The sequence below is a fragment of the Symphalangus syndactylus genome, chromosome 7 (genome assembly GCF_028878055.3).
Source record: "Symphalangus syndactylus isolate Jambi chromosome 7, NHGRI_mSymSyn1-v2.1_pri, whole genome shotgun sequence".
Classification (NCBI taxonomy): Eukaryota; Metazoa; Chordata; class Mammalia; order Primates; family Hylobatidae; genus Symphalangus; species Symphalangus syndactylus.
Genome location: NC_072429.2, coordinates 96,624,257 through 96,636,353, shown reverse-complemented (window position 1 = coordinate 96,636,353; position 12,097 = coordinate 96,624,257). Strand labels below are relative to the sequence as shown.

At 42.7% G+C, this 12,097-nt stretch overlaps 1 protein-coding gene across 5 annotated transcripts in view; it reads right to left on the bottom strand.

Moving 5' to 3' along the window:
* The window catches only part of MATN2 (matrilin 2), a 172,319-nt gene that overhangs the window by 90,485 nt on the left and 69,737 nt on the right, over nt 1–12,097 (bottom strand). For 4 of the 5 annotated variants that reach the window (XM_055286856.2, XM_055286858.2, XM_055286860.2 and 1 more), the window contains exon 4: nt 6,379–6,501. In XM_055286856.2, coding sequence (XP_055142831.1) covers nt 6,379–6,501 — 123 coding nt within the window. The remainder of the gene's footprint in view (nt 1–6,378; nt 6,502–12,097) is intronic. The other variant, XM_055286857.2, reaches the window with a different exon arrangement.

The window sequence follows — 12,097 nt, the reverse complement described above, 5'->3', positions numbered from 1 at the left end:
TGCTTGTAACCCCAAGTCAATACCCATGACACTTTCTCAGCCATTCATGGACATACACAGAGTGGCAAAAAATTTGAGTCACCCAGGACACATATTCCCAGGTAAGGTCAAACAAGGCAATGTTCTGTCTTCTTATTTCAGCTCTCATCCCATAAACAAGCATCCTTTCTGTGGTCTATGCAGTGCCACATTTTTTGTCTTTTTGTACTTCTTGTTGGTGATTTTGCTGTTGAAAATGGCCCCCAAGAGTAGTGCTGATCTGCTGTCTATTGTTCCTAAGTACTTTGTTCAAACATGAGCAATAGCTTTCAATGTTAATGAATTAACAGTATATACTCAAAAACGTGTTTTTAAACAGAACATCAAGCAAGTTTATGTATTGATTGACGAATGTTGTGATTGGAAGCTCTCAGGAACCAAACTCTGTATTTCATCTAGGAGCAATGATTCAGAATTTGCAATTTAGTGTTTATGTATATTTTATAGATCATAACTACTGGAAATAATGAGAATTGACTGGGTTTGACTATTCTAGTTTTTTTGCACATTCATGTATATTTTAAAATCAGTTGTCGATTTCTAAAAAAATAGAGCTTTGAATCTATGGATCAATTTGGAAAGAAATGACATCTTGGCCATATTAAGTCTTCCAGTCCATGATAGGATATATCTCTCCATTTATTTAGGTCTTTTTAAATTAATCTCAGAAATCTTTTATATTTTTCAGTGTGTAAATCATACACATCTTTAAAATTTATCCCTAATTTACATATTTTTGATGCCATTATACCTGGTATTTTAAAATCTCAATTTCTGACTTTTGTTGCCAGTGTACAGAAATACAATGAAGTAATTTTTTGTATATTGACTTTTTATCTTGCAACATTGCTAAACTTATTTATTAGTTTTAGTGGCTTTTTGTTGTTGTTGTTGTTGTTGTTTTGAGATGGAGTCTCACTCTGTTGCCCAGGCTGGAGTGCAGTGGTGCAATCTCGGCTCACAACCTATACCTCCCAGGTTCAAGTGATTCTCCTGCCTCAGCCTCCTGAGTAATTGGGATTACAGGCATGCACCACCAAACCAGGCTAATTTTTGTATTTTTAGTAGAGACAGGGTTTCGCCATGTTAGCTAGTTGGTCTCAAACTCCTGACCTCAGGTGATACGCCCAACTCAGCCTCCCAAAGTGCTAGGATCGCAGGCATGAGCCACCACACCTGGCCACTGTGATTAATTATATTGATTGATTTTTGAATATAAACCAAACTTGCATTCTTGGAATAAACTCCATTTGGTCTTGATGTATTGTTCTTTTTACATATTGTTGAATTCTATTTGCTAAATTTTTAAGAATTTTCACATCTAAATTCATGAAGAATGTTGGTTATAGTTATCTCTCTCTAATAATTCAGTGGTTTTTCTGGGTCATGCTCCTTGTTTAAACTGTAACATAAATCTATTAAATCACTTATGTAGCTTGGGAAAAATAATGTTGGGAACATTTCCAAAGAATGAAAGCAGTAAAATGCATTTGGTATTGTTCTTGAGAGAAGAAAAAAAAATTTAAGCTGGATAAGAAGTCTACATTTTCTGCCAAATGGATTTTTCTAAATGCTGCATTATCATCAGCTTCCAGATAGATTAAATGTTCCAGAAGAAAGGGAAAATGCCTTATTTTGAAAATATATCAAGAAAAAGAAACAAGATAAAGTTCTTTCTTGTTAGTAGGACAGGAATTCTGGGAAGGGGAAGGATAAGGTGAAATAGCATATGAAGAGGGGCACACTTCATGAGGTTTTCTTTCCCCCCATTTTTTTTAAATGGGAAAAGGAAGGAACATAAAATTCCATTGTTCTAGTATTATGCTGATGCTTTTGCATATATCTCATATAATGGTATTGGATAGGGAAGACTTTTTGAAAGGCGGAAGGAATCCACAATGTTGAGGTCCAGTATGTTCAAAATTGCCCATATAGACACAACTTGGAAGATAAAATTCTACACCTTGATCTTAGCCAAAAGGCCAAGAAGTGATGGAAGCTAAGATTCTTTAATGTTACCTGGACAGTGAAGAGACCCAAAACTAGGTCATCAAAAGATGTGTTTTTCCCTGAAGAAGAGAAAATTGATAGGAATGGGGTCAGTGTGTGGGAATAACACTCCACTTGATCTTAGCCAAAAGGCCGAGAAGCGATGTGTGGGAATAACACTCTACAATAATTGAAGGGCTTTCTCTATTTGGATAAGGAAATAACTTTTTGGTATATGGCTTCAGATGGCAGAAATAGGATAAAAGTGGAAATCATAGACAAGTAGGATTTCAGCTCAACCGTTGATCCAGGCTGTCTGAATATGGGATTCAGGTGTTTTGTAATAACCTGATTCTGTAAGAACCATCACCCCTCTGGGACACTGGGAGGGGACAGAATTCTGAAGTTCCATAAGAGAGGAAGCCAGAAGTCTAATAGCCAAGGTCCATCACCATTCAAAGAATGTGTGGATCAACTGTGTCTGCCTTCCCTCTCCACACAAATTACAAATATACAATGGTGGGGACATATAAATATATATATATATATATATTCTATAGTGTGTATGTGTGTGTGTATTTGAAGGCAGTTGCTGAAGAGGCCCTCCCACTATTATTTTGTGTGATGACAGTACCACAGCAATTAGCAGTGGACTTGGGGAAGTAACAATCTGTTGAATGTTAGTCCTGAATTAGTTCTAAGTCTCCCCGGGATTAGTGGGCTGAGGAACCTATCTGTCTTCCCGGCTTGGGGAAGGTTTTCTGATTGAAGGGTTGTCCTGCTGCCATCTGGGGGTCCTCTAGGGTCATGGGACAGTCTCAAATGATGGCCAAGAGCAAGACATAACAGGATTTGGATTCTGGTTTGATCACATTGCTAGCCATGTGAGCTTGGGTAAATCATCTAATCTTTTTGTTCCTTATTTTGCTTATCTGTAAAATGAGAGTGATAAAACCCACTTTAAGAGCTCATTGTGATAATTAAATGAGACAGAAGATATAAAGCACTCAGGAAAGCTCCTGGCACATGGTAAACACCTAACAAATGGCTATAGTTAGGCCTGACCTCATGTGTTGCACACTGAGGTGGACGTGGATTGCAGTCACTTTTGGTTGCAATTACCCTGTTTATTTGATTCACTCCCATGCAAAAATGTGAGCTCCAAAAAAGAAAGAATATTGCTGTGTTATTCACTATTTTATTTCCAGTACTTTGCATGCTGCCTGGCACATTTTTATACTCAAAAACAATTGTTAAATGAAAAAATAAATGAACCAATCAATGATTGTATGGAAGAATGAATGGCAAGCACTTCTTAGGGAGTAAGAGGTGCTTTGGGGTAGAGGTGTCACCCACATGGTTTTTCATCTGGGAGATTATCCAGCTATGCCCAGGACAAGGAAATTAAGTGGAAATAGCTTCCAGAAGTGGAGTACATTCCTCCTCTCCAGGCCCATTGTGAGTTTCTCTCAGTGTTGGCAGGCACAGGTCCCTGCTCATCAGCAGGGGTCAGTAGATGGCACAGCCTTCACTTGGCACAGTTTTTAACTGTCCCCTAGACCAAAAACAGGGCCTAACAAGGACATAATCAGTGAGATAGGTATTGATTTGTTACCACCCTTCCCATCTTATGGGCAAGGAAACTAAGAGTCAAGGAGTTTAAATAACCAGCTCAGAGTGAGACAGCCATAGTTGGTAAGTGATAAGGTCAGGGTTCAAGCCCAGATCTGTGGACAGTGAAGGCCTTGTTCTTCCACCAAGGCCCCTGGTATATCGATTTTGGGAAAACAAAAGAGTTATTAGTATTATCCTCTTCTGAAAGAGAGAGAGCTGTTCTTTATCACTACACACTTATTAAGCTAAGTCGGGCTGAAGGTTAAGATGGCTTAACTGCTTCAGGGTGACTGAAGAGCTGGGTCAGACGGGACAGCAGAGCTCTGCTAAGCCCTTCCCTGGGACCCCTCACTGCCCGAGGCCAGTGAATCTCAAAGTGTGGCAGTCATTCGTCAGTTCATTGAAAATCCAGACCTGTTGACTCTGCATCTCTGAGGGTGAGCCCAGGAGTCAGTTTCCTGGCTCATTCTTAGTCACTGAAGTTTGAGAAACCCTGCCCTGAGCTCTAAGCCCTTCTCCGCCTGGGTCTCCCTGCCCCTCCCCCGGTCAGTCTGTCTGAAGTCCAGGCAGGGTCTGCTTCATGTCCTCCTGTGGCACATCCCTAGGCAGGAGGAATCCAAGGCCAGAGCAGTACTTGAGATCCGGGGGACATCAGGGCCTGTGGTAGGCCCAGGCAGGGGTCTGGCAAACCGTGCTGTGTGGGGGAAGGCCTTGCTCATAAAATGAGGGCCAGAACATTTTATTTTTTATTTGCTGGTGTCAGAATTCTTCTGGCTTGGCTAGGCCAGCCCACGGAAAATAAATATCAGCAGATTCCCAGATCTCAGTCACTCAGTGGGACATGAGGCAAGGAGAGGAATTCCTTGTGCTCCTAAGAAGAGAAGGGCGCCAGGCACAGTGGCTCACTCCTGTAAATCTCAGCACTCTGGGGGTTGAAGCAGATGGAGCACTTGAGCTCAGGAGTTCGAGAGCAGCCTGAGCAACTTCATCTCTACAAAAATTGGCCAGGCATGGTGGCATGCAGCTGTGGTCCCTGATAGGAGGCTGAGGTGGGAGGACTGCTTGAGCCTGGGAGGTTGAGGCTACAGTGAGCCATAATTGTGCCACTGCACTACAGCCTGGGTGACAGAGCAAGATCCTGTCTTAAAAAAACAAAGGAAAAGAAGAAGAAGGAGGAGGAGGAGAAAGAGAAGGAGAAGGAGGAGAAGGAGAAGGAGGAGAAGCAGAAGGAGATGGAGAAGGAGAAGGAGAAAGGGCAGGAGGGGAGTGGGCAAGATGGTGGGAGGCTGAGATGGGCCAGAGAAGCATCTGGGGCAGAGGGGAGGATGCCTGAAGAGGAGGAAGGGTGCCTCCAGAGGATGGTTGTGGGGAGGTGGAACACCTGAAGAGGTGGAGGTGTCTAGAGGGGAGTGTCTAATGAGATCTCTAGGTTGTTTGCTGAGCAGTGTGTGAGATGACCTTTCCCAGGCTCCCCCAGTTCTTTAGGAAACTCTAAGAAACCCGTGAGTATTTGGTGGGAGTGATTTTTTGTTGTGGATTTTGAGGAAGCGTCAGATCTTCAAGTGGAAGATGAGGATGATTCAGGCTGCACTCAACTTGGGATCCTGGGGTCTGAGAGGAGCCTAAGAACACATACCCCCTACCCCACCCCTGCGATTCAGAGTCCAGAGGGCTTTGGGCTTCCACAGGCCACACAGAACTGGAGGGTCAAGTAGATGTTACCTAATCTTGAGGGGCAGGGAGAACTCCAGCCAATCCCTCAACCCCGAAACTGAAAAAAAGTGAGAGGAAACATGAAAAAGGTGGTTGGCCTCTATAAATGTGACACTAATTACAGCCATTTGTGCAAACTGCTTTCCATTAATGCTTAATTGCTTGCCATGAGGTATAACAACAATGACACATTGCAACAACGACACATTGCAACAATTACACATAGCAACAGTTATGTATGGCATGAACTAAGTGTCAGATTAGCTGAGTTTTATTTGCTTCCATGTGGGCTGGTCTTCCTCATGACTTGCTTTTGGTAGCCTGGTCATCTGTGGGTTAACTCAGTGGCTTTATCCATAACTTTAAAAAGTAAGGACACAGTACTCAGTGTATGAGTAATTCTGTCCTTTAAGGGGTAGACTACCTCGTGCTGGCTCAAATATCAGTATACTGTCTAGTCTTTGGCACTTACCCAAAAAAGAGAATGCGAGTTCTAATATCTTACATCTGCTTACCCCCTTTTTAAAATCTAGGACACCTATAAAGTGTCCCACACCAAAGCAAGTGGGTCCCTGCACCCCTCTAAAACAGAACTTGAATAATCACTCCCAGCCAAGGTTAATAACTCTTCCTAAATCCACGCTTTATAGAAGATAATAAAACATGGAAACAGTTCCTTAGGGTACTGTTAATAAAGACGGTGGATGAAAAGGTTCTTCGTAGTCCCTGCTAAAGAACAAGCTTGGAAGTAAAGGAGACCAGTCCATACATTCAAAGAGGCTATTTCTGAGATGGTGCTTCTACCTATCTTTCCAACTCTTCCTGATGGCCTACTATGTGCCCAGCTCTGGACTAGGCACTGTGATGGGGTCAACAGAAAATACCAAACTTTATTTCTGTCCCCAAGAGGTGATAACTGGGGTGGGTGAGGCACCACAGATGAATAAAATGAGCCCAGATAAAAGAAGAGAGAGGAAGAGGGAAGAGGAAGAAACCACAAATACATCAGCAAAGCAATCTTACTTCTGCAAGTCCTCTGATCCGAGTTGAGAATGTAGCCTTGTTTGCACCTGCAGACGTATGAGCCAGGGATGTTGATGCAGAAGTGGGCACAGTTATGCTCCAGGGTGCTGCACATGTGGGCTGCTGAAAGGGAGGACACAGGAAGGTAAGTCAACGGTGACGCTCTCTCTCACTCCATTCCAGCCAGCAAGCATTTATTCAGCGTCTACTCTCTCCTCTGGGCAGGACTCAGAGAAATAAGCTGCAGTCCCTACCCTCAAGGGGGCTCACAGTCCAAGGTGGACAAGACAGCGCCAGATAAAGGGCCATGGAAAATCAAAGAGAAATGGTGTTAGGCTGAACTATATGAAATTGCTGATACTTGATTGGTTTTGATCTACAAAAAAAAAGCAAGAAATTTCCAATTCAACTTAACAATACCCATGTGGTGGGCTGGGGAATCAGAAACGTTTGCCAGCATCAGAGGGGGCTTTCGCTTAAGTGTGGATTTTTAGGAAGCAGCAATGGGGCTGGAGGAAAAGCTATTAAATAAGCAAGAATGTGTTAAAGAACCAACAGTTTCTCAAAATCATGTTTCAAGAGTAATGTAAATTTTTAATATGCAAAAGTATACACAAAATTTTGGAGTAAAAAATGCATTCACACATTTCATGTTTCTGTAATCTTTATGTCTCAATTTAAGATATCTATTTAGCGTCTTTTCTTTTCTTTTCTTTCCTCTTTTTTTTTTTTTTTTGAGACAAGGCCTTGCTCTGTCTCCCAGGCTGGAGTGCAGTGGCACAATCATGGCTCACTGCAGCCTCAAACTCCTGGGCTCAAGCCATCCTCCCACCTCAGCTTCCCGAGTAGCTGGGACTACGGGCGTGTGCCAGCATGCCCGGCTAATTTTTAAATTTTTTTTGTAGAGACAGGGTTTCACTATGTTGCCCAGGCTGGTCTCAAACTCCTGGACTCAAGCAATCCTCCCAGTTTGGCCTCTCAAAGTACTGGGATTACAGGCATAAGCCACCACGCCTGCCCTCTGCATTTAGTTCCTGAAGTACCTCAGCTTTCTGGTATATTGGTTCTTGCATAAGTCTGTCTGTAGCTCACAAAAATTCTCTTTTTTTAATGTCCTAATTTATGACTTTACTCAATGTAACTTGATTGCATTTAAAATTAACAAGCAACAGTACAAACATAACAAGTTGTGAAAGTGTTCTCATAAACAAAAAAGATGTCTATATGTAGAAATATATTTTTATGAAGCTAAAATAAAAGGAGCTCTCAAAAGCTTAGAACAATTCCATTAACCCAGCGCTTATGAAAACTCAGCTGTGATTAAATCCATCTGAAGTTTATGTCTCTTTACATTGGAGTAAGAAATATGGTGGGCAATAAATGAACTAGGGAAGTAAAGCTGTTTTATTTCACAGCAATACAATTTAGAATGTACTGTTCTGAGTCTGATTGTCTGTGTTTTGGTTCCTGTTAGGATACAAGTAACACTAGGAAGGTTTCTAGAACCAATCAGTCATTTTTACTTCAGGGTGAAATAAACAGCTTTTTTTGTGACCTTATACAAGTTTCTTTTATTGTTATTATTTTTAAATAAAATAGAAGTTTTCTCATTTTTAAAAGTAGAGATGATGTCTTACTATGTTGCCCAGGCTGGTCTCAAACTCCTGAGCTGAAGTGATTCTCCTGCCTCAGCCTCCCAAAGTGTTAGGATCACAGACATGAGCCACCACACCCAGCCCTTTGTGCAATTTTCTTAACCTCTTTGTAAGACATGAGGATAAAAATAGCACCTACCTCATAAGAACCTCAACAAGGTTAAATTAATGGAGATGGTAGAGTGTTGAGAATAGTACCTGGGGAATGCTGAAGATACCTGCTAACCATTTTATAGCAAATGAGAATTATGGTGGCATCTTCTCTTATTTTACATCTGTAGGTTCATCCTATTTATGTTGACCTTCACCTCAGTTTTCACTCAACGTTAATCACAGATTCTATCAATGTTGATACATGTACTGTATTTCATGGAATCTGAAATGCACCCCAGTTTCAGAGATGTCAAACTGTGAAGACATGTTCAGTTGATCCTCATTCTTCACAGATTCCATATTTGTGAATTTGCCTACTCACTAAAATGTATTTGTAAGCCCAAACCAATACTCACAGCGTTTTCATGGTCACCAGTGGACATGCTCAGAGTGCATGAGCACTCAATTTAAAATATCTCTAAATTTAGTTTATTTTGTGAGAAAGGCTCTTGCTCTGTCACCTACGCTGGAGTACAGTGGCACAGTGACAGCTTGCTGCAGCCTCAATCTCTGGGGCTCAAGTGATCCTCCTGCCTCGGCCTCAGCCTCCAAAGTAGCTGAGACTACAAAAAAATGTGTTGCCTGGTGCAGATGTTCTCAGCTGAGGTTGAACAAGGTGCCACTCTGCCTTCTTTTTCAGCTTTCATTCTGTAAACAAGTATCCTTTTCACACTTTCCTCGGTGGGTTTCATTCCCCCTAGTTCTTGGATCCATTCCTGTGTGTCTGCAGCTCAGCCTCTTCTTGAGACCAGCCTGGCCAACATGGCAAAATCCCATCTCTACTAAAAACATAAAAATAAGCTAGTCTACTTAGCACCACGGTTTTTTTGTTTGTTTGTTTCATTTCTGTGCTTTCTGTAAGTGATTTTGCTGTTTAAAATGGTGACGTGCTGTCTAGTGTTCCTCAGTGCAGAAAGGCTGCAATGTGCCTTACAGGGAAAATATGTGTTAGATAAGTTTCATTCAGTCAGGAGTTATCGTTGGCTGTGGGTCTGATGTTAATGAATCAATGGTATATATCAAATAAGATGTTTTCGGCCAGGCATGGTGGCTCACACCTGTAATCTCAGCACTTTGGGAGGCCAAGGTGGGTGGATCACTTGAGGTCAGGAGTTTAAGACCAGCCTGGCCAACATGGTGAAACCCTGTCTTTACTAAAAAAAATACAAAAAGTAGTCAGGAATGGTGGCAGGCGCCTGTAATCCCAGCTACTCGGGAGGCTGAGGCAGAATTGCTTGAAACCAGGAGGCAGAGGTTGCAGTGAGCTGAGATTGTGCCACTGCAGACACAACAAGACTCTGTCTCAAAAAATAAACAAACAAAAAACAAATAAGATGTTTTTAAACAGAAACACACATAAAACAAGGCTATGTATTGATTAGTTGACAAAAAATATTGTCACCAGAGGATTGCAGGAACCTAACCCTATATTCCACCAGGAATATATGGAGCAATGGTTTAGTATTCTCTAACTCAGTGTTTGCAGTGACTGTATAAAACATAATTATTGTGAATAATGAAAACTAGCTGTATTTTAGATTTAAAGATTTAATCAAAACCTTAGATCTAGTTTATCCCTCCCAATTGATTTATCCATTGGTCATATGACTTTCCTCATTTTATTTGGCCATTTCCCCATTGGTCAGCATTTGGGTGCTTTCCAAGTTTTCATTTTCACAGTGTTGTGATGAACATTCCTGAACGTGTCTCCTTGAAGGCATGTACGATGGTTTCTCTAGGACTGGGTCTCACTTTAAATAGATATGACCTAATTGCCTTCCAAGACAGCTCATATCAGCAACGATGGTCCTAATGATTCCCATCCCCTCAAAACTTCAGTACTTGGTGTTACCAAACTTTAAGTTTTGACAATCATATGGTGAGGGGTAATCATTATCCCACTTTTTTTTTTTTTTTTTTTTGAGACGGAGTCTCGCTCTATCGCCCAGGCTGGAGTGCAGTGGCGCAATCTCGGCTCACTGCAAGCTCCGCCTCCCGGGTTCACACCATTCTCCTGCCTCAGCCTCTCCGAGTAGCTGGGACTACAGGCGCCCGCCACCACACCCGGCTAATTTTTTGTATTTTTAGTAGAGATGGGGTTTCACTGTGGTCTCGATCTCCTGACCTCGTGATCCGCCCGCCTCGGCCTCCCAAAGTGCTGGGCATTATCCCACTTTTAATTTGCATTTGCTTTGCATCCTGACAGAATCTCTTCCTGGACTGCTGGAGTCAAATTACCCATGGGCAGAGGGCATTTCTAAGGCACTCACAGCATGTCACTGTCTCCCTCCATAATTAAGGAAGTGTAGTGTGTAGGCAACCAACTACACGGCAGTCACCCACTGCCATGAGTGGGAGGCCCAAGTGGTGTACCTGGTGCCTGTCTTCTTGCTGAGACCCTAACAGACAAAATAAGAAGACAGGAGATGTGAGGCAGAGAAAATATCTGGCGGGCAGCAGGCAGCATCGTGGGGAGAGGATGGCTACTGGAAATAGACTGCCTGAAGGCTCAGCTTCACCACTCCCTATGACCTTGTGCAAATGACTTGGTTTCTCTGAACTCCACTTTCTTCACCTATCAAATGGGGAAATTAGGCCAGGCATGGTGGCTCATGCCTGTAATACCAGCACTTTGGGAGGCTGAGGTGAGCAGATCACTTGAGTCCAGGAGTTTGAGACCAGCCTGGCCAACATGGCAAAATCCCATCTCTACTAAAAACATAAAAATAAGCTAGTCATGGTGGTGGGCTCAGCTACTCAGGAGGCTGAGGCAGGAGAATTGCTTGAAACCGGGAGGCAGAGGTTGCAGTGAGCTGAGGTCGTGCCACTGCACTCCAGCCTGGGTGACAGAGAGAGACTCCATCTCAAAAAAAAAAAAAAAAAAGTTAGCGGGGGAGGGGGAATTAAAAGAACTATTGCATTGGGTTTTAGAATGACAGCTTGTTACTAAGGCTTATTTTGGCCATGTGCCATAAGAGAAACTGGAACTAAAAGATTATAACTTGGTGTAATGGAAAAGGCACTGGATTGGGAGCTAGAAGACTGTGCTCTAGTTCCCCTCTACCTTGAACAAGTGAGGGAAGTTCTGGGAAATCAGGTAGCTCCTGTAGACTATTTCTTTACCTGCAGAGTAAAGGCATGGACAGGCTCTAGGGACCTCAGTACAGACACCTATTATTTAGTCTGGTACCTGGTTTTTCTAGAAACTGCCCTTCCTTCTCACTCCAGACAGCTTGCATCGGGGAGCTGCTGTGGTGGTCTGAGGTAGTCCCACTCCTGGCCACTGTTGGTTGGTACAAGGTTTGACAATCAGAGTCCTTTACTGGCATTTAGGAACCAGAACTGAATAAAAGGAGGCTCAAACTGAGAATAAGTGAGCCTCAGGGGCTGGTGGGGCCATGCTTCCTGACTGTGGACTGGAGAAGGAGAGGAGTGGAGGGGAGATGGAGTGAAAGCAGGACCTTCACGACTTCCATCCTTGTTTCCATGGATAATATAATGCACTCCCCCCATCTTTTACAAAAAAATGGAATTCCTGACACTTTCAACCAAAAGAATCTCAAACATCTTCACTAAACTAGAATAAAATTTTCCCATCTGTAGAATGCTGTGGGTGAGTGCTGAGTGACTTTCAGAGCATCCAGGCCTCATGCCTTGCCCTCTGTGGGATGGGCCTTTGTGGTGACAGCCAAGGGGAGACCACAGCCTTGCTTCCTCCACCAGTCTGCTGGAAACAGTCCTATGAGCCTCATTTCTCAGAAGGTCCTCTGGGTTTACACTCAGCCAAGGCCTTGTGTTCAGAGGGGAGGAATAACTAATCAGCAGTCTAAGTCATTGGTGGGATTGGATTTGTTGACTAGGAAATAAGAACAGTCTTTTTTTAATGATAGTATGAATGACTAAAGGAGTGG